General features: G+C 38.8%; 1 protein-coding gene across 1 annotated transcript in view; it reads right to left on the reverse strand.

Annotated features, from left to right (window-relative positions):
- Window positions 1–6,645: 6,645 nt before the first annotated feature.
- Window positions 6,646–27,609, reverse strand: part of LOC149154859 (thioredoxin reductase NTRB-like) — a 58,093-nt gene continuing 37,129 nt past the window's right edge. Inside the window, exon 2 of the mRNA XM_089441220.1 lies at window positions 6,646–7,286. Coding sequence (XP_089297346.1) covers window positions 7,216–7,286 — 71 coding nt within the window. The 3' untranslated portion in view covers window positions 6,646–7,215. The remainder of the gene's footprint in view (window positions 7,287–27,609) is intronic.

The following is a 27,609-nucleotide window of genomic DNA, read 5'->3' on the forward strand; positions in this document are numbered from 1 at the left end:
GTTTGTTCATTACTTTGGAGGAGAAAGATCTCTAGATACTCATAGCGATGGGTAATGATGAGAAGTATAGTGTCTCAGGTGTAGGCACGGTTATTTTTCAGAGGGAGCATGTAGCTCGCCTTACCTTGACCGATGTCAAATATGTACCAGGATTGAAGAGAAACTTGGTGTCGATCGCGATGCTGGAAGACAAAGGCTATGATGTAGTCTTCAGTGAGGGAAAGGTTTTCCTTAGACACATCATCACTAGATAGGTGAAGCAGATTGGTTCACGGGTCAAGAACCTGTATGCTCTTGAGGTTCAAGATGCATGCAAAGCCTTGAGCAGCGAGGCAACTGATGGAGACTTGGTGGTTGAGAGGAAGCGTATATTACCTCTCAACATGCAGAGCCAAAAGAAGTCTCAGACGATTGTGGAGGAGCCACGATTGGTGCAGCAGCTTCAGGAGGTTGTGGAGCAGCCACAACAAGGGAAGCTGAGAGGAGATCGAGTAGAGACATCTACTCATGCAGAGACCTCCAGTAGGGGGAAACTTCGAGCCAGGTGCGCTGAGGGATCACATGCAGCCATACCTCTAGGTAGGAGGTGGGGCAATATAGAGTGATCGTCCCAAGGAGGAGGGGTAGGATCCTTGAGGTACCCAACCTCTTGGATAAGACCTTGCTACAGGAGCCCCGATGTGGAGTAGCAGGAACTGACTGATTGGGTAGAGACAGATGCGGATGGAGCGGCAGAGAGAGCAACAGTGTAGGGAATCCCAGGATAGCGCATAGCTAGCAGGCTACAGTAATGCGAGAGGCACAAGTGTTTTGCACAGTGCTAGGTGGCACAGAGAGGTGTGCAATGGTGCAAGATGCATGGAGATGTTGCAGTAGCGCAGATGTCAGAGAATGAGCACTTATCAGCAGCAGGTAGAGCTTCAGCATCAGAGTATGTTCCTAGCCCAATAAAGTGGTCAGTTGGGAGTGTTTTTGTTCCAAGTATTGTTGGAGCAAGTGGACCGGTCAAATGTGTTGCATGCAGAACATTCCAAAGTTGCAGGATAGGGGTTGCAGATAATCCATATCTTGTTGAGAGGGAGTGTTGAAAATGCAACAAACTTATGGAGCTTAGTGGAAAGGAGTCGTCTTCACTAAGTGGGCCCGCAAGCTATTTTTGGCGCAAAGTCTATTTTTAGACTATTTCTATTTTTGGACATATGGATCATGGTCTGTGAATTGCAGGATGCTATTTGTGGATGATTGGGCATGTTGGTAAAAATAGATGGACTTCTATTTTTAGACATATGGGTGGAGTCTATTTTTAGACTACTAGGCTAAAAATAGAACAGTCGAATATTATTAGCTCTTAATAATATTTGGACTATAAACATTATCTTATCCTCTTTGAGCACTTCAGTTCGAGCTACGGATGTGGCACATGCAACTGCCAGAAGGAAATACGCTTTTCTTATGGGTCAGTTGAGCTATTGCATGATGGACTTCAGTTAGAACTCAAGTGATTGAGTGTGGTGGAGTTGATTGAGGAGTTGATGGAGTTGTGTTCAGTTCGACTTGGTTGAACTAGTTGTATTTAGTCTAACTGCAGAATACACTAGTGATGAGTGATGTGAATTAATTATTAATTAATTCACTAATTATTAACTCATAAAGCAACTAAAGAATACATCAGTTAACTCAGTGCATGGACAGTTCAGTGGAGACAAGTGTTAGAGGTGGGTGAAAGAGTGAGACTGTTATCAGTTGTGACTATAGCTGTGCATGAGATTTGCACATGCCGCTGTAGAGATTTTCCAATGAAGATTGCGTAGTACAACAAAAGGGAATTCGAACTTGGATCATTCCTATTCTCACATTAGATTGCGCAGTAGAGGCAGGCAAGCAGTGGAGGAGATTTGAACCCATGATTGATTCAGATCTGAGCTAGTTTGTGTGTAACAGGTGGAGATAGTACTGAGTACTTGTGAGGAGTATTGTACTATGTATTGTTACATGTTCTCAATCAATATAATATACAGATAGTTGGGGGTTTTCCGCTGTATGCTTTCCCCGGTTACACACTGTGTTGATATGTGTTATTGATGTGTTTCAATGTGCGCATGTGAATGTTTTGATTCTGCAAATTGATGATCCACGTAGAGGAGGTTATGTATTATGCATGCATTCCGCAATAGTGTATAATCAGAATAATCTATGTGAATAAGTGTCATATTATTCAAAATTTCTACAATCGCACCACTAGAACTTCATATGCTAGAATGGTAGTTTGATAGAAATGTGATGCATGCTGGAAATAGAAATACATACAAGTTTCATAAAGACTGAATAAATCATACACTAGTCCCATTACAGGAGAAAGGTATAGCACAAAATAATGACCCAAAGACATCGTTGATGAGTGGAAAGGAGTTTTTGCAGTGAGTTGAGGAAAATAAGGTAAGTTTTGCTTTAGTATGCAAGCCTAGAGTAATACTTACAACAACTATAATTGAATATCTTCCTATGGAAATCCAGGAAATGTTGAATGAGTATAGTGATATTGTGGATGTCCTGCCTAATGAATTACAACCTGTAGAAGCATAAGTCATAAAATTGATTTGATACTTGGAGCAAGTCTACCAAACAAGGTTGCATACAAGCAATGTTCATTTCCGAAACCAAAACTTGTCTATTTGGGCTTTATTATATTTGGAAATGGTTTAAAGATGGGTCTTGAGAAGGTAAGGGCAATCATAGAGTTGTCTTCTCCTAGGAATATATTTGAAGTTAGAAGTTTCCATGGATTGGCTAGCTTTTATAGAAAACTCATTAGGAATTTTTAGTGGGATAAGTGCTCCAATCATAGAAACTATAAAAAAAATGGTAAACAACCATTCTAGTGGACCGTGGAAGCAGAGAAAGGATTTCAATTGTTGAAGAAAAAGATTATAGAGCAACCTATCTTAGTGTTTCCAGATTTCAATAAACCCTTCCATGTGAAATGTGATGCAAGTGGTGAAGCAATTGGAGTTGGAGTTGTGTTAGATCAGGAGGAGAAACCCATAGCATATTTTAGCAAGAAACTAAATGAGGAGAGGAAAAAGTATTCATCTTATGACAAGGAATTTTATGTTGTTGTACAAGCATTAAAAAAATGGAGGCATTACTTAATGTCTAGAGAATTTTTTTTGTATTCAGATAATCATGCTTTACAATACATAATGCAACAACCAAAATTGAGTCAAAAACATGTTAAATGGATAGAGTTCCTAAAGAGTTTTACTTTTGTATTAAAACACATCAATGGCCAAGCTAATAAAATTGCAAATGCTTTAAGGAGAATAAGTCTGATATAAGTAATGGGTTTTGATTTTATGAACGAAATGTATGAGGATGATGTAGATTTCAAAGAGGCTTATGAGGCATGTAAAATCCAGTGGTCATGCACAAGAGTAAGTGGATTGATTATATACTACAATATGGGTTACTATTTAAATGCAATCAACTTTATGTTCCAAGGTGTTCAATGAAACAAAACTTAATTAAGGACTTATAAGCAGCTGAAACATTTTTATGTTTGGCCAAAGAGGAGGATTGATGATCAGAAATCTGTGGATAATTGTAGAATTTGTCAATATGCAAAATGGGAGAGCCAAAATACAAGTTCGTCTACCCCATTACCAGTCCCAAACAAACCTTGGTATTTGGTAAGTATGGATTTGTGTTGGGTTTTTCGAAGACACAAAAAGGTAACGACTCTAACTTTGTAGTGGTGATAGATTTTCAAAGATGGTTCATTTTATTCCTTGTTTTAAAACAAGCGTTGCTACTAATATTGCAAATCTGTTTTTCAAAGAAGTAGTAAGATTACATGTGTTACCCAAGAGTATTGTCTCGGGCAAAGATACTAAGTTTCTTGGACATTTTTGGGGGACAATATGGATGAAAATTTGAACAAATTTGAGCTTTAGTTCAGTTTACCACCCACAAACGAATGCACTGAAGGAGGTAGTCAACGGGAGCTTGGGGAATATCTTAAGTAGTTTGGTTGGAGAGCATCTTAAATAGTGGGATCAAGCGCTTGCTCAAACAGAGTTCACATAATAGCAACTCACTGAATCGAAGTACAAGTCAAAGTCCATTTCAAATTACATATGGAATGCATCAAAGGGAAGTTCATGAGCTTCGAAATTTGGGACAAGAAGAAAATATAAAGTGCAAATGGGGAAGATTTTGACAAAGCCATGCAAGAAATTCATGAACATGTAAAACAAAAGTTACAGGAACGCAGCCTCAAATATAAAAAAAGAGTAGATCTGAAAGGGGAGAACAAAACTTTGAAGTAGGTGATTTGGTCTTGGCATATTTGAGGAAAGAAAGATTTCCCGAGGATGAGTATAACAAGTTGAAGCTAAAAAAAATAGGACCTTGTAGAATCCTCAGAAAGTTTTCAGCTAATGCTTACAAAATAGAGTTTGCCATCAAGGATTGGCATCTCTCCTATCATCAATGTTGCAAATTTATACAAGTACCAAGGAGAAGAAGCAACCCAGACAACATATAAAATTGAAAAACAACAAATTCAATGGCAAAAGCAATTGTCGGCAGTAGAGCCTTTACAACTAAGAAGATTTTGGATAAGAAAGTGATTAACAGGGTAAGGGGAAAAGAGTAAAAAAAAAGTACTTGGTCAAGTGGAAGAACCATCCAATAGTAGATGCTACTTGGATGATTGCTGCATTATTACAGAAAAAAAGTGGCAGTTCAATCGGAGACCTCACATCCAAGAGCCCATGAAGAAATTGTTTCCTTGGGAGTATGATGCATGGGCATCAGTGAAAATCTGAATTGACTTTTACAAGGTCAAAGAAATCCTTTATCATGGGAGTTGGTTCATTAATAATTGAATTATGTTGAGTAGATTAGGCTAACTAAGGTTTGAATTGTCATGTAATAAATTATTTTTAATAAATTGTTAAGTTTCAACCTAAGAAGGATCGAGTCTGATCATAAGCCTAAATTGGCTTATTCAATCTAATTTATGTGGATCTAAAGGAAGTCGAATATGTATTTAAGATAACATTTGAGTTAAAAAAGAGTTGGATTCAATGTGCCTATTAAAGTTGCAAAACTGATTAAGTGTATGTGAATGAACTTTGTAATCCCCCAGCTAAATTGTTCCTCTAATCACTGTTAATATCAAGTAAAATTGTGTGCATTGTTCCTTTGGTGTAATCAAATTCGAGGTATTTGAAGTTTATGTGCATAAAATCGATGAAAGTCCTATTCCCTTGGTGTAATCAAATTCGAGGCATTTGAAGTTTATGTGCATAAAATCGATGAAAGTCCTGTCAATCATTGGAAGAACCTTTATTGTCTGCATTCATGTCTATGTTTCTCGGGCCTTCGGGCTATCATTCTTGGGATCTCAGGAAGTTGTAAAGGTTGTGGAAGTCCATGGTTTAAAACATGGAGACGAGAAGTTTCCGGTCAAGCAAAGATAGGATTAACGCTTTTATTTGGGATGTGGACTTAGTGTAAGTTGTAAAGGTTGTGGAAGTCCATGGTTTAAAACGTGGAGACGAGAAGTTTCTGGTCAAGCAAAGATAAGCTTTAACGCTTTTATTTGGGATGTGGACTTAGTGTGAAGTCATGGAGATTTTCCACCCAGTGCTAGGTCAAACAAATAACCTTGGAGTTAAGGCCTGGAGAAGTTATGCAAAGGAGATATTTTCAAAGCGTTGATGAATACAATATATGATTGCAAACTCTTGTTCTGTGTGAAAATTCTCCTTTTAAGTTCAATTTGCAGATTATTCATGTAAAGAGTATTCTGTATTTTGATGAAATGTTCATCTTCTTTATTGACCATGTGAATATTTAAATAAATCGCTTATTTTATCGTTAAATTCAACTTAAATTAGAATAGCTTCAATTAATAATTAATTAAGATTATCTTGGGTGGTTGAGAAGAATGATTAATAGCTTCCCCATCTAGGTTCAATTCTTACAAGTACAAATGATGAAGTTCAATTCTTACAAGTAAGAATGATGAACTTTGTTGTAATTAATAATTAATAATTAATTAAGATTATCTTAGGTGGTTGAAAAGAATGATTATTAGCCTCCCCTATCTAGGTTCAATTCTTACAAATAATTTCTTAAAAGTGTTGTAATTACTTGAGTATGAGTAATCCCTCAAAAATTGTTATTGAGTGACCAAAACACATATACTCGAACTTTGTTATAATTAGTGGAGTATGAGTAATCCTTCAAAAGTTGTTATTGAGTGACCAAAACACATATATTCTTCATTAAAATATAAAGATCCATAAATAATTAAAGTTTGAGAAAAGGAAAGGATGAAAGAACAGCTATTATGCTTGTGAATATTCACTCTCAAATATTGTTTGCATTTGAATCATTCCCATATTCTATTTCATCACACTCTCAAATATTGTTAGCATTTGAATCATTCCCATATTAGCGGCACAAAATATTTCATCACAAAGCCACCTTATGTCTTCGAGAGCAACTGGCCAAAATAAGCTCATTGAAGTCATAAAAGTGAACCAACCATACAAGCACATACAAGAAATTTCCCAAAAAAAACACCACTGAAACAAATATTTATTGGCTGGTGCTTTCAACAATGCAACAAACAAGAAAGGTTAAATAGACTTAATTGCCTTAAGTAATAAAAAGTGAATGATTCAAACAAAACAAATACCAGGTGAAACAGTCGTGGCCGTTACAGAAATTTCCAAGATTCACCCCTCCTTACATAGATCTTTCTCGTGCCTACTGATCTACATTAACGAATGTCGACAAATTCTTCGTGGGGATTTCTTTGAAATGCATATATCCCAGTACTGATTTAGGAAATATGGTGAAGTAAACAAAGCGAACAATGACCACGCTCTTTGTAAGTTCGTAAAGTTCTTATTACAATGAAAGGCAGAGCAAGCCCGTTTTCAAAGTTAACGTCATCGACACAAGCACTTTATATGCCGGCAAATTGGACACTTCTTGGCATATGATCATTCAATGCTACTATCCATGCCTATTTGAACTCATCTCCCAGAAAACCAAAGTAGAAATAATTGGGCTAATTAAAAAAATAGAAGCCCTACACATAAAACTAGCAAACTTGCATAAATACCACTAATACAGGCCATCCCTTTATTCAAGAACTGTTGATTTCTCAAGTAAGAGTAGTTGTGCTTTCCAGCACAATCAACTATATTTTCCCTCCTGTCCCCCTATCTCCTGCAAATAGTGCTCCGCTTCCAATGCTGCCATGCAGCCTGTGTGATAGATTCAAATAAATCATGAGAATAAAATAGCCAGAAAAGGAGAAAGAAAATAGACTTGGCTTCAAAATTTAAAGATTTTGTCGATACTGAGCACCATTACCTTTTGCAGTCATGGCATAAGAAAAAAAATTCAAAATTGATAAAAATCCAAAATAGATCTAAACATTATATATGATGCAACATTAAATGGCTCATATTGTCATCCTTAAACTCTGATGTGGAAGAGAGACTTACCATATATGCCTACATTTATACCAAACGAATGCAAATCTCTGTAGTCACATTTTAGGTGTCCTTCCTTTATTCCATCCAAAACTTATTTAAACATTGTATATGATGCAACATTAAATGGCTCATATTGTCATCTTTAAAGTGAAAGTGAGGCATACCATATATGCCTGCGTTTATACCAAACAAATGCAAATCTCCGTAGTATCCAAGAGATGACAAATTCAAACTCAATACCAAACAGAAAATTTGAATGTCGCCATGACTAGAATACTGCAAAATTTGGGCAGCTATATCAACCTTACCTTGCGCAAAAAAGGTACATAGTCACTGAATTCCAAGCATGGAATGGATTGGTTTAGTTTACTGCTATTGGGGATTGCAATTCTGTGAGTCCCCAATTTTGTACTTCCATATAGTAAATAACACTAAACATTTTTCTTGAATCGTGTAATATGACATTTCCACTCTTTTTAATGGAATTCGTACGAAAAAGCCACTTGGGCTAGGAAACAGGGGCACGTCAGAAACATGAAATGTAATGACACATGTTGGACACATTTGACATGTATTAAAATAGGACACATGTCAAATGAAATGCATGTCAGTGACATGAAATGTAATGACACATGTTGGACACATATTTGACATGTCTTAAAATAGGGCACATGCCAAATGAATGTTTGACAAATGCCCTAGCAAGGTCCCAACATGTTGGACATCAACACTTAGTAGAGATTTCCCTTGATGAGGCAGTGTGGGGCTTCGTCGAGTTTTCCACCAGCACTAGGAAATTTGGAGGCTATGATGTGCTTTCAGAAAGAGCTTAAGGAGCCCTAAGCTTGGTGGGGGTGCTTGATGGGAAACTCATGGGGCAGCGTGCACTATTCCATAAGAGTTAACCATGAGGCTCCTCTATTAGTCATCATCCTCTTGTTGTAAGAGTAATTGGTGCACATATGGAAATTTGCACACTTTGAAAAAGAGCATGCTTGAGTAGTCCAAAGCAAAAACAATGGTGCATGTGCACTCCAACCTCCATCTTATTTACAAGACGAAAAATAAGTGGTTGAAGGGAAAGACAAAGACATGGGATGTATTCCCTAATTATATGTATTTGGACAACAATGTTGAGTTGGCATTAACCAACCTGGAACTTAGTGAATCATTGTTAGAACCAGTCACTTCAATGATGGTGATCCTCTTGAAGGGTCATCTTCCACACCAATGAATGCAGATCTTGGATTGAATATAGAGGAGGAGAGAGAGCACAGTGGTAGTGGTAGTGGTTTTGATGATTCTAACACGAAACAGTAACCATTGACAAGCTATGAGATCCTTCCATCTAAAGTTCTAGTATCTACCGTATTTTGTGTTTGCATTTGCAATTCCACCTATGGTATCAATGATTATTTCCGAGAAAAACAAAACATATTTTTATTTGAGATAAACAAAAATACAATACTCAGGTCCTCCAGGCACAATCTAAAAAAGGCCATCTAGATATAAATCTCTTTAGAATCTTCCAGTGTGGAAAAAGTCCCGATAAAATTGGCAAAGTCCAATTTTTTGAGCTAGCTGATTTTTTGGCAACTTTTTGGAAAACGAAAAAAACAGGATTCTATAAAAAAAGTCAGGATAAAATCAGCTTTTCCAAAAAAAAAAAAAACTGAAAAATTGTTAGTTTTTCCGAAAAATCGTGAGTGAGGTAGTTTCTATAATGACTTAAAAAAAAATGAATATTTTTGTATTTTTTTTAATTTTGTCGACTTTTTCAAAAACCTCCCAACTTTAACGAATTTTTCAATTTTTGGACCCTTGCCAATTTAATCCCGACTTCGACGTTTTTCCACATTGGAATCTTCCACTATAAATCCATAAAGATCCACAACTTTAATAATATCACATATACTATCTACAAAATAATTGGGAAACAAACAATAGACTTTAATAGTTCCATGTATTGACAAATTACAGATTCAAAAGGAGTTTAGAAATCGTTAAAAAAAAACTATTGTAAACAGTCATTTGGCCATCTTGTACTTCTTCAAGGAACCATAAAGTTTAAGTAGATGAAGTGCTTTTGAGAGGTTATTTGTATACCCCTAAATTTGGTTGTAATTGTATATGTACATATAATGTTTTAGGCTGGTGAGCCAATATATTTTTTGGGCTAGTGTGCCCATAATGCCTTTATAGGCTAGTGAGCCTAGCGAGGAAAATTGTACATATGTGCTAATTAATAAAAATAATACCATGGTTGCAAACCATTAGGACGAAAAGGGTATAGGGGGCTACGAATCCATGAGAGGGAAAGGTAAGGGGGCTAAAACAAGGCATGGTTATTAAGCCAAATAAATATTAAAATATTCCTCAAGTCACTGTATGAAATATAACCCAAAGTCAAAAAGGCATGACATTAAAAAGCCCGAAGTCATCACTTATTGTTTATCCCAAGGCTCTAAAGTGGGGGAAATGGTTGTATGGGTGCCAAGTGTTGCAGAAAGGCCATGCACACTGAAGACAATGTCTAATAGAAATTAAATCACTATTCTACCCTTTCTCTCCATGATTTCCATGACATGCCCAACGCCCTTACCATTACTTGTATGCTACTATTGAACCAAGTTGATGGTGAGCTAACATAGCTTTGTAACCCTATTTTGTCAATGAATCCCTTAAATTCTAAGTGGATTCTGTTGGGGATTCAATGTATAATTTTCATTGGGTTGCCTTGATGAAGCTTGGAGCCCTAGAGTGAGAACTACTTCGCTGGTTTCCCAAAGTGTGAAGCCTACAAGGTACCTACTACCTAGAGACTCACGAGCACAACTGGAGTTCCTGGAGCCACAATACTCTAAGACTTCCTAGTCAACCTATCCTAGAGCCCTAAAGGGAAGTGGTACAACCTAAGGGATTGCAAAGTGAAGAAGGGGTTACACTTCATTAGGTTGTGCAAGTTGATGGGGAATGAGAGGTTGTAAGTTGGAATTGCTATTAGAGTTTGGTACTTTGGCTAGAGAACGCCTACACCGTTGTGAGACCATAGCTAACTTGAGGTGAGCCTTTTCTCTGGTGGAGTCATAGCCCTAGCACGAGAATGACCTACTAATAAAAGAACTAGAGCAGTAGAGTCTACCCCTGGGAGGAACATCTGACATCTATAGCCAATTGATGGATTTTTAAAAAGATAACTAAAAAATGCTATGTTCTTTGTGATTATTAATGTTGTAAATTATATAACATTGTTGTTGTGGGTGTGTATGTTGTTATATGTGCGAATTAAATGTAATTCTATGTGAAACTACAAGATTTACAGGTAAGTTCAGAGGGAAACTATGAAATTTCCCAGTGCCCCACCATCCCAATAGGCATCGAGATGGCCAAATACATTACATGATTTTCAATATTGTTGTGCTCTCTATAGATATGAGTATAACAGGGCCAAAGAAACAAACTAGATATTGCCTTTAATTGTTGTGCTAATGGAAGGAGAGAATTATTTTGTATTTGGAGTCTTCCTTTCATCCAATTAATGACCATACATGAATCACACATGACCCGAAGCTTATCAATCCCTTTGTCCTAAGTAAATTTTAGTAAGTTGAATAAAGCCTTGAATTCACCTTAATTATTTGTTCTTCTTCCTAAATTACCTTTGACCTAAATTCTATGTCTTTGAATGATATAGAATGAAGCCAATCACACAAATAGAGTTTGTAACTTGACAATAACCATCAAAATATCCCAACACTAAAGATTTATCCACTTGTATCTCCGATAGATTTTTCTATGTTTTAATCTTTGGAATAACCTCATAATGTGCAAGTAAAGCATCAACTTTGGAAACTATTTGAAAAGTAGGCATCACCTTTTCTTCAAACAAAATGGAGTTTCTATCTATCCATTCCCCACAAAACAAAATATGACATTGCCCTAAAGCACTTTAGATCACGATGAATAAACCAAACATTATAGCATGTAACTATGGATTCACATACCAAAGACACTGGATACCCAAAATCTCCCTAAACCTCGACCCAAAGTTTTTGTGAAAAATTACAATGCAAGAAGAAATGTGAAGTGTTTTCCTCATTGAACCTGCAAAGTAAACAAATACTTGGACTTGCTATATTTCAGTGATACCAATAATTCAATATTTATCTAATACATTTTGATTTTTAATGGCATCAAACGACTTAATTAGAAAACTCCAATTGATGGTTCTATTTCTGAACCATTGTTTTTATTTTGTGTATGGAATATTTTAATTTCTTGTATTTGATCTTCATTGATGTAATAACTAGTTGTATCAATATTTTGTGCATGTTCTAAAAATATTGAACCTTTATATCTATCTTTCATATATATATATATATATATATATATATATGAAACATGTCCCATGTCGCATTTCGAGGGTTGACCATGTCTTGTATTAGATACTCATATCCATAGGTCTTGCATATCTTGCATCCTTATGTCATGTGACTTAGCCCTTAGATGTAAAATGCCCCTGCTATGATTTGAATGCTTCGATTTCACTTATTTTGCTTTGTAAGTGGTTTAGGATCCAAGGTATGATCTAAATCATGGAATTTTACTAATTACAAATGCATGCCCAAATTGATAAGGGAGTATGGGGTTTAAAAACACAATTGATGTGAGGTGAGGTAAATTAGTTGTAAGAGATCATTTTGCATCAAGAGATAATCTTGTTTCAAATCACATTATTTAGTTAAGCTCATATCTTTAAATAATTCCCCAATGTGTAAGATCATCAACTTCGGTTTTTCCATAACAGATACATTTGCCCTCGAACTCCTCAAATTTGTACATGCTTGAAATGTTGCATTTAATTGAATAGATTCTTAGCCAATTTATGCTTTGGAAGCTTATCTTTTTCTCTTGGAATTAGACATGCTTGAGATGTTGCATTTAATTGAATAGATATTTTTCCAAATTATGCTCTGGAAGCTTAACGTTTCCTCTTGGAATTAGAGATCAAGCATATGGTGAAAAGTTCGGTTATTATCACATGCTTCATAATCTTCATTTTTGTTTAAAGAGCATTCCTTTCCTTGAGCTAATCGTGGCCAATAAAAGCTTGTCCTACCATATATTTATTTTGGCAATCTTATAGTGGCCAACAAGAAGGCCATTGTTTAGATTTTTACATTTCTTAGTATTTAACTCTTTCCTTACGGTTTGTCATTTTATTCATTTAGCATAGCATTGTCAAGCTAATTACTAGTGGATAAAAGCCTCAACTCAACACATAGTTACATTGGCATAGAACGAGATTTGAACCCAAACAGCGATTCTCATTAATAGAAACTAAAGGTACCATGCTAACATCTAAATATAAATCACCTTTAGCTAGTTAATTAGGTTTATCTTGGGTGGTTGGGAGGAATGATTGTTATTTTGTCCACCCAAGTTCAATTCGTGCAAGTGACATGATGAGTTCATATTGAATATATTATTGTAATGGCTTCAAACCTTGTTGTTGGAATAGTCTTGAGCCCTAAAAAATAATTTACCCTTGCCTATGGCTAGAGGGAGTGGTGCTTTTGTTACATGGGAAAAAAAAGTTTTAGCCAATTTCTACATCATGGCATATATTACGAATAAGACGACTTTGAATCTAACATCTTTTTAGCGGTGGCAGGCGTGGATCCTCATTGATCCCAAAGGGAATGTTGAACTCGATTATCCCTAGAGTCTAGGGATTGCTACAAATAATGAGGTAGAAGCCTTGGCCTTATCTCAAGGATTGCAAAAAACCAAGGCAATTGGGACCATGCACGTCAAATTTATTGGGACTCTTACTATTATTTGATTTTTTCTTAAGATCTTTGTTCCTTGCTCGCCACGATTAAAAAGAATCCTTCAAAAATTTTGAGCCTAGCTGCGCAATTTGATTCCACGTCTTATTTTCAAGTTACACAAGTGCTCAACAAAAAGGCCAATCATCTAGCCAATATGGGAACTCGAAGTGCTCAACAAAAATGCCAATGATCAATCATCTAGCCAATATGGGAACTCGATTAAAAGAAGGTTATATAAATGTAAAAGGAGGGGCACCAATCCTTGTGCCCCTTCCCTGATTTAATCATGCACTTATTAAGTTTTAATGGCAAAGGACATGTGGATAATCTTGCATGGTACACAAGATGGTGATTTATGGATATCCTACCTACCACTTTCATTATATTCCATAGCAATGATGTGTGAAGTTAAATGGTATCTAGTGTGTGACCCCTTGGCTTAGTGTATGATCTTTTGGTTCCAAAGGCTTCACCCCTCTCGACTTCAATCTTCCCTATGCAAGTTTGTAGTGTGGGAGGTGAATCTCTCATCAAGGTGGAGAAAGCCAAGTTTGCTTTGGGTGCACTTATGTTTTAAAGCGAGTATGGCTCGTTGATGCAGCCAAAGATGTGTGATTCCTGAGCTAAGAGACCTTCGAAGGCATATGCAAATATTTGAGAAAGGCCTAACCAAAGCATAATAGGAGGTGATTAAGTCAACCCTACAATGAAGTTAGTGGCATCAAATGTGAAAGGAAAATCTCTTCGTGGAATCTCAAAATGGAACAAGAAACGTGCTCAATATTGTAGTACAGATTTGCACTCTTCATGCAATGTAAAGACAAACATGGGAACACATGCAATGTCAAGAAGCTAGACAATAGGCACTAGAAGTGAAATTAGACATAGTGATTGCTAGGGTTGATAGTACTAAAGGTTTTTTTAATATTCCAAGGATGGGTACCGCACACACCTCTTGATATGTTTCTAGAGAGTTGATTTGGTCTGGGCTTCGAACTATCAAAGGAGCAAAGGATTCTAGATGTAGCATCAAAGAATGCACACATTACACTGCCTCCACTACTAGAAGAATTCAAAAATACTTTTGATTAAAATCTTCAAGACTAGGATTAGGTTCTCCACGTGATTTATAAATCATTATATTCCACTAGAACAATTTGTCACAACAAATCTTGAACAAATCTGATGGAATCTTGAACATGTTCTAGAGAAAAACCTTTCTATGCTTCAATATTAAGACACAAGTTATAATCAAGATTGAAAGGAAATTTGTGTGTTCTCTTTCTCCTTCGTTGCAAACATCCCCTAGCAGTAGTCCAAAGGAAAGGGGATACAAACACCTTCCAAATACAATTACACCGTAGAACCCTTAAGAAGACAAGTACAACTTGAAGACATGGTATGAGGACTTGTGCCTTCCCTTTTATTGACATGAGAAGACTATTTCAAAGTAGAATTAGAGGAAGTTTGCACTCAAACCAACAAAAGATGGATCTCTCCATATAAGAGATGGAACCTCAACAACAAATGGCATAGAACTTTCCTGAAGAATACTAAAAAAAGTTGAAAATATATCAATTTGCATATGCACAAGACTGTTGTTGTCTTACAAACTATTCTTTGTTGGATCTACAAGAATCAGAAGTTGTAAGATACATAGAGGTAGCATTCCTCACGAGAGGCCACTTTCGTTTGATGTTTTGTCCCAACAAGATGGAGATGGTGCCCTTCAAGGTGGCCCTTAGCTCATACAACCAACTAGTATATTAAAAAATCAATCATTCTTAACAATGGGTAATTCCTCCATATCTCTTGGTATATAATAGAGGTAAGAGAGACCCATGAAATATATGAACATGAAAGTATTATCTTTGTAAAGGGTAAAGCATTTGTGGATGTGCTCTCAAGTGTAGGATTGGAGATTTTTGAAGAATAACAAAGACACTACCTTCACGTGGATGTTTCACCACATTGGGGCTTGATCACAAATATCTGATGAGAGAGTCAAAGTTGTTAGTCCACAATGATGGTTTTGTTGAAAATGCAACTAGGTTTGGTCTTCATAAATGTATTTGAGTCATTATATAATGTACTTATCAAAAGGATGAAAAAGAAATTTTTTATTATTATCACAATGACTTGTTAAAGCATGGGTTTCATGCTCGGTTCATCATGTTTTAGGTCAAAGTCCCCATTGAGGACATCTAGGATTTATTCTGAGTTATTAGAGTCATGATCCATTTAAAGAGACCCTTCTTGGGCTTTTGAATCATGTAAAAAGATTTATTATTGAGTCAAATTAGGTATTTGACACCTCCACACCAAGTCGGCCTCAAGCAGGGCAATTCGACCTCACCTCAAGCCTATATATACAAGGAGATCGAATTCATTTGGAGTACACTCTCACTCACTCACAAGTTAGATATCCAGAAAAAAGAGCTAGAAAAGTGCGAGGAAGGAAGAGGAGGCTGGAAGAAGTGTGAAGTTGGAGAAAGAGGAAGGAAAATGTAAAAATTTCTGTTTTCCCACCCCGGTTTTCAGTTTCTCCTTATTTCTCCCATGTAGTTAAATGCCCATTCCCATAACCATACATTTAACAGACTGAAAAAATAAATATTGCTGAAAACACAAATTCTGGAAATTTTTCAGAATGCTGGAAATTGCAGAATTAAAAATCAGCAATTAAAAACAGCCATTAAAACACATTAAAACACTGATATTTTTGGTCAACTTGACCCTGGAAAAACCCCCTACAACTCTTGGGGAAAACCAATTTGAGAGCTCTTCTTTATTTCTGAAATTTGTCTTTTTACAGTGAGAATTATTCAGCAAAAATCAGCAAGCAAATTTACAACTTATCTCCTTTCCCGTGCCTCACAGCAATCTGGAAATTACAGCAAACAGGACAGCAATAAATGCTGTACGACCTCCGTTTTGTGTGCAGAAAAATCAGCAAACTGCTCTTCGATTTTTGTGCAAAAATCTGCCTTTCACTATGTGCTGAATTAGCTGTACAAATCTGCTCAACTGCTGCCTTGGAATGTGTGCCAAGCTGCTGTCTCCTTCTCCTTCCTGCTCAGAAATCTCTCTTGCTCTCTTGCTCTCCTTCTCCCAATCTGCTCATGAAAGAATGAATGACCTTTTCCTCCTTTTCCTCCTTTAATATAACTCCAAGTGACTTTTGGGTGATCCAAGTGACTTTTGGGTGATCTCTAAATCCAATGGCTGAAATAGATTTAGATCAATGGTTGAGATTAAATGCTCATTTAAATCTCACTTTCTATTTTTTAATTCACCCCACTTTAATAAAGACCCACTTAGTCATTTATTTCCAAAGTCACTTTTCCTTTCTAATTTTTCATTGACTTTATAAAAGTCACTTTAAAATTAGACTTAATAACTTTATCACTTAAAGTCACTTTTAAATTAGATTTAACTTTATAAAATTATAAAGTCACTTTAGGAGAAAAATTAAATTCTTTTGGACACTTTTCCCTAGGCCAAAGATCAAAGCCTAAGGGAACCACCTGTCCTCCGGTACCAAATTTCAACACTCCCTCTTACCGAGGAAGGTGTTCCTCACCACACCCATCTTGTCTCTGAAGTAGACATGCTTGCCCCGTGGTAAGGCTTTGGTAAGGATATCTGCAACCTGCTCATCAGTGGAAATATACTCAAGCTTCACAGCTCCCTTCTGAACATAGTCTCTGATGAAATGATATCTGATCCCGATATGCTTTGACCTGTCATGAAATACTGGATTCTCCGTGAGTTTAATGCAACTCTGATTATCACAGTAAATCACTGAAGGTCTCAACGGCTGACCAAATAAGCCAAACAACATCTTGCGAAGCCAGATAGCCTCACAACTAGCTAGACTGGCTGCCATATACTCTGCTTCCGCTGAACTCAGTGCTACTGACTGCTGCTTCCGACTGAACCATGACACTACTGCTGAACCCAACCCAAAACAACACCCTGAAGTGCTCTTCCTATCAGAAGCACAACCTGCCCAATCAGAATCAGTGTATCCTGCCAATCTCACTCCATCTCCCTGCCTGTAGTCCAGACCATAATCCACTGTCCCCTGCAAGTACCGCAAAATGTGTTTTGCAGCCACCCAGTGAACCTTCCTAGGCTCACACATAAACTGACTCATCGTGTTGACTGCAAAACAGATATCTGGTCTAGTGTTGACCAAATACATCAAGGAACCAATCAACTGCCTGTACAATGTGGGATCCACCAACTCGGAATCCGAAGCATGAAGCTTCTTCCAGTTGGTGATCATCGGTGTCGACATGGGTCTACAATCCTCCATGTGGAATCTGCTAAGGATGTCCACAATATACTTCCCCTGCCCCAGGAAGAAATGCCCCTCCTCCTGCCACACCTCCAAACCCAAAAAGTAATGCATCAAGCCGATGTCCTTCATCTCAAACTCCGCCGCAAGATCTCTCTTGCAGTGCTCTATGAGTCTCTCTGCACCTGTAATGATCAAGTCATCCACATACAGCACCAGAATGAGAGGCTCCTCACCAATCACAATAAAGTAAAGGTTCGGATCTGCCTCACTCTTTGTGAAACCCATCCCCTGCAAGTATGCATCTATCCTGGAGTACCAAGCTCTGGGAGCTTGCTTCAGGCCATAAAGGGCCTTCTTCAATCTGCACACATGGGACTCCTTCCCATGCACCTCAAAGCCCTGTGGCTGCTCAATGTACACCTCCTCCTGTATGAAGCCATTGAGAAATGCGGTCTTCACATCCATCTGGTGGATCTTCCAACCCATCTCTGCTGCTATCGATATAATGGAGCGGATCGAAGTATATCGAGCCACGGGAGCGAAGGTCTCCTCATAATCAACTCCCTCTACCTGGGAGAACCCTCTAGCCACAAACCTCGCTTTGAATTTCTCAATGCTGCCATCTGCAGCATGCTTTACCTTGTAAAGCCATCTGGAAGTAACCACGGATTTGCCCTCAAGCCTCGGCACCACCTCCCAAACATCATTCTTCATGATAGAAGAATACTCCTCCTGCATGGCCTCTCTCCAGACCTGCTGGCTAGCTGCCTCCTCATAGCTAGAAGGCTCAGAGTCAAGGATGCTGGTAACCATCGCCATATAACTACAAAACCTCTCAGGTGGTCTACTCTCTCTGACCGGCCTCTTCGGCTCAGCAACAGATGTGGCATCTCTCAAGGTGTCCTGAAGCCACTTGGGCTTCCTCTTCCCTGAGCGCACTTCTTCCACCGGAGAATGAAACTCCTCCTCCTCATCATCATCAGTAGCCTGAACTCCTGACTGTCTGTCTGCTGTCCTCCTGCCTGCACCTGAACCTGTAGAAGCTGAGGTACCGTGTGAACTGTCCATCAGTGGACTCCCTAGTGAACTGCTCTGCATGCTGCCCGGAGCACCACCCCTCTGGCTCGATGAGCCACTGCTCACTGATGGACCTGACATCCTCATAGATGTACCTCCGGATCCTCCTGATCCCTGCCCACTGGATCCTTGCGACTGACTCAACTGCTGCTGAGGGTCTGGCTGATCCAGATACTCTAACTCCCGTGACCTCCTAAAGGCCCTGTCCTCCTCGAACTTCACATCCCGTCTGACAACAACTCTCCTCTGTGCAGGAATGTAAATCCGAAAGGCCTTTGAGGTCTCACTGTAGCCCACAAAGATACCCTTCTCTGCGGTGGGCTCTAGTTTGGTCCTCTTCTCTTTGGGTATATAGGAGTATGTAATGCATCCAAAGATGTGAAGATGACCAATATCAGGCTTCTTCCCAGAGAAAGCCTCCTCCGGAGTCATGTGCCCCAAAGCACGATGCGGACTCCTGTTCTGCAAGTAAACAGCTGTGTTGCAGGCCTCTGCCCACAAGAACAATGGCAACCCCTGATCATGTATCATGGCTTTGGCAGCCTCTATGATGGATCTGTTCTTCCTCTCCGCAACCCCGTTCTGCTGGGGGTTGTAAGGAACAGTGAACTCCCTCCTAATGCCTGCCTCCGCACAATAGTCAACAAAATCTCCAAGGGTGTACTCTCCTCCATTGTCCGACCTCAAGGACTTGATCTTTCGACCTGTCTGAGTCTCCACAAGAGCTCTGAACTCCTGAAACCGCTTGAAGACCTCACTCTTGGTCTTCAAAAAATAAATCCAGGTCCTCCTGGAGTGATCATCAATGAATAAAACATAGTACTCATATCCACTCAAGGAAACATGAGACATCCGACCGCTCACATCGGAATGAATCAAATCAAGTATCCCCGTCGCTCTGCTGTCACTGCTGGGAAAAGGGGATTTGGCAAACTTGCCCATTGCACAACCTCTGCAAGTATCAAAGTGATCAGTACTGAAATCTGGCACACCTGTAGTGATCTCCCGCAATGTCCTCAAGGCTCCATGATACATATGTCCCATCCTGCGGTGCCAAATCTCACACAGCTCAGAATTGCTAGCTCTGCTGTCGGTACTACTGCTCAATGCCAAAAGGGGCTGAAATGCAAACTTGTACACCTTTGCATGGCGTACACCTATCACTCTAGCTGAATCAGCTGGAGCGCCCCTGGGATACATCAACACTTGTCCTCCCCTGAACAGTACCTCATATCCTCTGTCCTCCAAAGCTGAGACGGATATGAGGTTCTTCCTCATCCCTGGCACATAAAGAACCTCTGACACTTTCAAGGGAGGTTTGGACTCCCTCTGAAATGTCACTGTCCCCACCCCGACTGCTCTAACAACTCTGTCATCACCGAGTACTACCTCAATATCAATACCACTCTCTGAAAGCTCTGAGAAGTACTCACGGACTCCTGTCATGTGACGTGAAGCCCCACTGTCCACATACCAGATACCTGTAGATGCTCCGCTAATCGAGGGAAAAGCATGCTCCCTCTGAACCTGTTTGGCAGGTGATCCTGCACTAGAGGACTCACATGTAGTGAACGCAAACTCTCGGTCAAAACGACCAGCAAAGTCCTCAATCTCTGCTGAAGCTGCCACGTCCTGGTTCTTCCCCTTCTTCTTCTTCTTCTCCGGACACACAATTGCATAGTGTCCCATCTTTTGACAATTCCAACACTTCACCTTGGAATAGTCCTTCTGTGTGTTCCCCTGTTTACCTTTACCTTTGCCTTTGCCTCCACCACCGCTTGTGGAAGCCTGCTTCTTCCCTTTGCCTTTCTTGCCTCCTGCCACCAGTGCTACGTCCTCATCCTGCTCAACTGGCTTGGCTGCCCCAAGTTGCCCTTTCCTGATCTCTGTCTGAATACAATCATCCCAAAACCTCTCCCATGTGGGAAGGGTCTCACGTGCACAAACCCCATCAGCAAAGTTCAACCATGAACGGGGGAGGCCATTCACTGCAATCCGCACCAACTCAGTGGGTGGAATGGCCTCTCCAATCGCTGCCAACTCATCTCTCACATTAGTAATCTTTGTGAGATATCCAGCTGCACTATCATTACCCATCTTAATGTTCTTTAGCTTCTCCTTCAGGACCATCTTCCGGTTCTCATTGGTACTCTGGTAGAGATTGGACAATGCTGTCCACATCTCATGGGCATTGCTCTTTCCTCTCACATGAGGAATGCAATGGTCTTTGATTCCGTCTAGAATCAGCCTCTTACCCTTATTGTTCTTCTTTTTATACTCAGCCAACTGAGTAACATCAGTGGGCACAACAACAGGGTTCTGTGCGGTATGCACCATGATATCCCAGACTTCTGCCTCCTCAAAGATACTCTGCATTCTCTCCTTCCAAACGCTGTAATTTGTATGCCCATCCAACCTATCCTCCACCCTCAATCCCAATGACATCCTGCTGTCCTAAAACTGAAAAATAGCACTGTTGTAGTAAAGATAAAACTGCTGTTTATGAAAAAATCAGCTTGCTGGAATTTTCTGAGTGAAAAATCAGCAACTGCAATTTTTCCTTTTGCTGTCCCAAACTGTCCTTCAGCACTCAAGCTCTGATACCATGTAAAAATTTCTGTTTTCCCACCCCGGTTTTCAGTTTCTCTTTATTTCTCCCATGTAGTTAAATGCCCATTCCCATAACCATACATTTAACAGACTGAAAAAATAAATATTGCTGAAAACACAAATTCTGGAAATTTTTCAGAATGCTGGAAATTGCAGAATTAAAAATCAGCAATTAAAAACAGCCATTAAAACACATTAAAACACTGATATTTTTGGTCAACTTGACCCTGGAAAAACCCCCTACAACTCTTGGGGAAAACCAGTTTGAGAGCTCTTCTTTATTTCTGAAATTTGTCTTTTTACAGTGAGAATTATTCAGCAAAAATCAGCAAGCAAATTTACAACTTATCTCCTTTCCCGTGCCTCACAGCAATCTGGAAATTACAGCAAACAGGACAGCAATAAATGCTGTACGACCTCCGTTTTGTGTGCAGAAAAATCAGCAAACTGCTCTTCGATTTTTGTGCAAAAATCTGCCTTTCACTATGTGCTGAATTAGCTGTACAAATCTGCTCAACTGCTGCCTTGGAATGTGTGCCAAGCTGCTGTCTCCTTCTCCTTCCTGCTCAGAAATCTCTCTTGCTCTCTTGCTCTCCTTCTCCCAATCTGCTCATGAAAGAATGAATGACATTTTCCTCCTTTTCCTCCTTTAATATAACTCCAAGTGACTTTTGGGTGATCCAAGTGACTTTTGGGTGATCTCTAAATCCAATGGCTGAAATAGATTTAGATCAATGGTTGAGATTAAATGCTCATTTAAATCTCACTTTCTATTTTTTAATTCACCCCACTTTAATAAAGACCCACTTAGTCATTTATTTCCAAAGTCACTTTTCCTTTCTAATTTTTCATTGACTTTATAAAAGTCACTTTAAAATTAGACTTAATAACTTTATCACTTAAAGTCACTTTTAAATTAGATTTAACTTTATAAAATTATAAAGTCACTTTAGGAGAAAAATTAAATTCTTTTGGACACTTTTCCCTAGGCCAAAGATCAAAGCCTAAGGGAACCACCTGTCCTCCGGTACCAAATTTCAACAGAAAAGAGAAAATCGAAGCTTTGGGCTCTCTCTCTCTCTCTCTCTCTCTCTCTCTCTCTCGTTTGGGTTTCTCTTGGAGATCAAAGTTTTTTGTATAGTCGAAGATGATGTTGTTGTCGCTGCCATCTATTGGGTCGAAGTGTTGCAGATTCAAGGTCGAAATTCTGGGTCGAAATTGCTGGAAGAGGAGGCTAACTTGGTGGTTGGAGGAGGTCTGTGTCTAGGTTGAAAAGTCTCAAGAAAACTATTGAAGGAAGAGATTTTGACTGGGTTTTCCCCTAGATAGGGGTTTTGCCCTGGCAGAGTGCCTACATCTTGTGTCTTGTGTTTTTGTGATCTTCATACACACATAATTTGGTAATTGCTTGATGAAAGATAATAGAACAAATAAGTAAAAGAAGCCAACATAATCGAAAAGTAATTATCAACAAAGAGAAATCTAACCCCAATTCTACTAGCATTGATTTCTCAACATGGTATCAGAGCTAAGGTCAAAGAAGATTGAAGATCACTTCGTTGGCTTGAAGGAAATGATTACTCCCTCTATGATAAGAATGGGATTCAATATTGCAGGAAGTTGGATCAAGAAGATTTTCTACTACTTATTCAACAAGGTCAAAAGTCAAGGGTTCTTAGTTGCACTTACAGGTTCACTTAATGATGATGATAATACATGGATCATTGACTGTGGAGCATTAAGGCATAAGACAGGGGAAAGTAAACAACTTCAAACTCTATCAAAGGAACCATCTTCTCATGCAGTGGAATTGGGAGACAACAAAAGCTATGTTGTTAGAGGTCTAGGATCAACATCTTTGAAGCTAGAGAATGGAGCAAAACTACATCTCAACAACATACTATATGTTCCAGGTTTGAAAAAGAACTTGCTTTTAATTTCTTGCTTAGAAGACAAGGGGATAGAGTTGCTTTTGTTGATGGAAAGGTCTTGGTTTAGGGAAAAGATTCAAGTATTGATAAAGCTAGGGTTATTGGAGTTCGTGAAGGAAGCTTATATAGAGTCATTACACCACCTCCTCAAGCCCTAGTTCATATGGAAATCAATCCCATTGAGCTATGGCATAGAAGATATGGTCATATTCACTACAAGGTCATTCCCACTCTTAATCAACTAGTTCATGGCATCCCCAATATCAAAGAAGATTGTGAAGGAGTTTGCAAGGGATGCTCTTTGGGAAAACATACAAGAAAACCATTTTCAAATAGTGAAACAAGGTCTAAAGAAATATTAGACCTCATACATTCTGATGTGTGTGGGCCTATGTCTGACAAATCACTTGGAGGTCATCTTTACTATGTGACATTCATTGATGATCACTCTAGAAAGACATGGCTCTACCTTCTCAAGAAAAAGGATGAAGTATTTGAGAAATTCAAGGATTTTAGATGTGAAGTGGAAACCCTAACCGAAAGAAAAATAAAAACTTTGAGACCCGACAATGGTGGGAATACACTTCTAAAGAATTGATTGCATATTGTAAAGTAGGAATTAAGAGGGAGTTTATTGTTCCCTACTATCCCAAACAAAATGGAGTGGCCAAAAGAAAGAATAGGACAATTGAAGAAGGTATACGAAGAATGCTCCTTCATCAAGACTTACCAAAATTTCTATGGGAAAAAGCAACAATGACAGACATATATATTCAAAATACAAGTCTTCAAAGAATTCTTGAAAATATGACACCTGAGGAAGCATTCACAGGGAAGAAGCCAAGTGTGGACCATCTCTGAATCTTTGGGAGTCCTGCCTATATCCACATTCCAAAGGACAAACGAAAGAAGTTAGATTCTACAAGCATCAAAGGGATCTTCGTTGGCTATAGTCTCTCCTCAAAGGCATATAGAATCTACATCAAGGAAGGGAGACACATTGAAGTAAGCAGGGATGTTATATTTGATGAAAATCATGCCTACAAAAGATCCAAGGACATTCCTATTGATTTCGATGACAAAGATCTACCTATATTTGAAGAAGAAGAAGTACAACCCGACAATCCATCTACAATTCAAGAAGAAGAAGAAGGACCAAGTGAGCCTATTCAACCTGTGATCATACCGAACACAAGGAAGAGGCCAAATTGGTTAAAAGCTACTCTTGAAGATGCTAAAGGACATGGAGCTGCGAAAGGAACCTTTAGAGAAAGCAAAAGGCCGAAGATATATTCTAGATATGCTGCATATATGACAAAACTAATTGAAGTCGGACCATCTACAATCGAAGAAGTTGCTCATCAAGAAGTATGGAGAAAGTTATGCAGGAAGAATATCAATCCATCATGAAGAATGGGGTTTGGGAAATCATTCCTAGACCTAGTGACAAATCAGTTGTCACCTCCAAATGGATCTACAAGATCAAGCACGTTGTTGATGGAAGTATAGACAAATACAAAGCCAGATTTGTTGCAAGGGGTTTATCTCAAAAGGAAGGCATAGATTATGAAGAAACCTTTGCACCCACTGCAAGGTATGCTACCATTAGATCTTTGGTTTCATTGGTTGCTACAATGGGATGGAATATCCATCAAACGGATGTGAAGACAACATTTCAAAAAGGGACCATCGATGAGGAAGTATACATTGAGCAACCCAAAGGATTTGAAGTAAATAGAAAAGATACGTCTGCAGACTCAAGAAGACCCTATATGGGTTGAAGCAAGCTCTTAGGGCATGGTATGCAAGAATGGATGCATACCTTCTAAGAATTGTGTTCGTGAAGAGTTTTGTTGATCCAAAGCTCTACATCAAGGTTGTGGACAATGAGCCAGTCATTATTTTATTATATGTGGATGATCTATTCATTACAGGTGTGGAGCGAAGGATAAAAGAATGCAAGAAAATGTTGGCATTCGAATTTGAGATGAATGATCTAGGACTGATGCACTATTACCTAGGTCTAGAAGTATGGAAAAATCTGGGGGAGATATATTTGGGGCAAGGAAAGTATATCATCAAATTTGTTGCAGAAATTTTGGATGATGGACTCCAAGCCCATGACTACTCCTATGATCACCAATCTCAAAAAGTTGAGGAGCTCTAACTCAAATCTCGTGGATCCTACCTCCTATCGTTAGTTGGTGGGTTCTCTGATGTATCCAGTAAATACTAGGTCGGATATATACTTCGCTGTGAACACTCTTAATCAGTTTCAATTGGAGCCTCGTCATGATCATTGGATAGTTGCCAAGCATATGTTGACATATCTTCGTGGCACTATACATCACTGCCTAAAGTACAATAGCAAGGAAGTCAAGTTGATTGGCTTCACAGATTCTGATTGGGGTGGCAGTGAGACCGATGGAAGAAGCACTACAGGTGGATGCTTTAGTTTGGGATCTGCCATGATCTCATGGATGAGTAGAAAGCAAGATCCCGTTGCTTTGAGTAGTATTGAATCAAAATACGTCTACATGTGAAGTAGGAAAGGAGGATGTATGGTTGAGGAAGCTTCTGACAGATTTGTTAAGCCTCTAGATCCTACTGTGATAAACTGTGATAATCAAAGTTGCATCAAGATGTCTGGAGATCTCGTGTTTCATGCTAGGACGAAGCATATCAACAATAAGTTCCACTATATTAGGAACTTGGTGCAGGATGGGATCGTGAAGCTACTGTGTGTCCCGACAGACGATCAAGTAGCTGATATACTAACAAAGTCTCTTCCTAATAAAAAGTTTGAATATCTTAGAAGCATATGCTTGGTTTAGTTGATATTGCTAATCTTGTTGATGATGATAAAAGTTTGGAAGAGATTTGATGAGGCTTTGTGTGTGAGACACATTGTCTCGAAGGACATTTGGTCGACACTATGTGTTGATGTCTAGTTCCCGAAGTAGGGAGGGTGGCATTAGTCATGGAGCTCTAACCTCAGATATGCATCTAGATCCCTGGGTTGATGGTTAGCAAGTAAGTTTGATGGTACCTAGAGAGGCTGAAAGCTTTAGTCCATCTTAGTCCCACCAGGATAGATTGCCCTGGTCAGGAATCTAGTCCATCTTAGTCCCACCTGAATAGATTGCCCTAGTCAGGAATCTAGTCCATCACATTGTGAGTGCCTAAATTGTTGCAGGACCTTGGATAGATTGCCCTAGTCAGGAATCTAGTCCATGGCATTGCGGTGCCTAAACTCTTCATAATTCATATGGTTTGAGATCTTCCTTGTACTTGAATATGTTGTTATGAATACCTCCCTAGTTAAGAGGGAGTGTTGAAAATGTAACTAGGTTCGGTCTTCATAAATGTATTTGAGCCATTATATTATGTACTTATCAAAAGAATGAAAAATAATTTTTTTATTATTATCACAATGACTTATTAAAGCATGGGTTTCATGCTTGGGTCATCATGTTTTAGCTCAAAGTCCCCATTGAGGACTTCTAGGATTTAGTCTGAGTTATTAGAGTCATTTTCCATTTAACGAGACCCTTCTTGGGCTTTTGAATCATGTAAAAAGATTTATTATTGAGTCAAATTAGGTATTTGACACCTCCACACCAAGTCGGCCTCAAGGAGATCAAATCAGCCTCAAGCAAGGCAATTCGACCTCACTTCAAGCCTATATATACAAGGAGATCGCGTTCATTTGGAGTACACTCTCACTCACTCACAAGTTCAATATCTAGAAGAAAGAGCTGGAAAAGTGCAAAGGAGGAGGAGGCTAGAAGTGCAAAGTGGGAGAAAGAGGAAGGAAAAGAGAAAATCGAAGCTTTGGGCTACCTCTCTCTCTCGTTTGGGTTTCTCTGGTTTGAGATCTTCCTTGTACTTGAATATGTTATTATGAATGCCTCCCTAGTTAAGAGGGAGTGTTGAAAATGTAACTAGGTTCGGTCTTCATAAATGTATTTGAGTCATTATATAATGTACTTGTCAAAAGAATGAAAAATAATTTTTTTATTATTTTCACAATGACTTATTAAAGCATGGGTTTCATGCTTGGGTCATCATATTTTAGCTCAAAGTCCCCATTGAGGACTTCTAGGATTTATTTTGAGTTATTAGAGTCATTGTCCATTTAACGAGACCCTTCTTGGGCTTTTGAATCATGTAAAAAGATTTATTATTGTGTCAAATTAGGTATTTGACACCTCCACACCAAGTCGGCCTCAAGGAGATCAAGTCGGCCTCAAGCAGGGCAATTCGACCTCACCTCAAGCCTATATATACAAGGAGATCGAGTTCATTTGGAGTACACTCTCACTCACTCA

Source organism: Pinus tabuliformis, chromosome 9 (assembly GCF_031772625.1).
Source record: "Pinus tabuliformis cultivar Carrire ecotype Pingquan chromosome 9, CPIR1, whole genome shotgun sequence".
NCBI classification, from domain to species: domain Eukaryota; kingdom Viridiplantae; phylum Streptophyta; class Pinopsida; order Pinales; family Pinaceae; genus Pinus; species Pinus tabuliformis.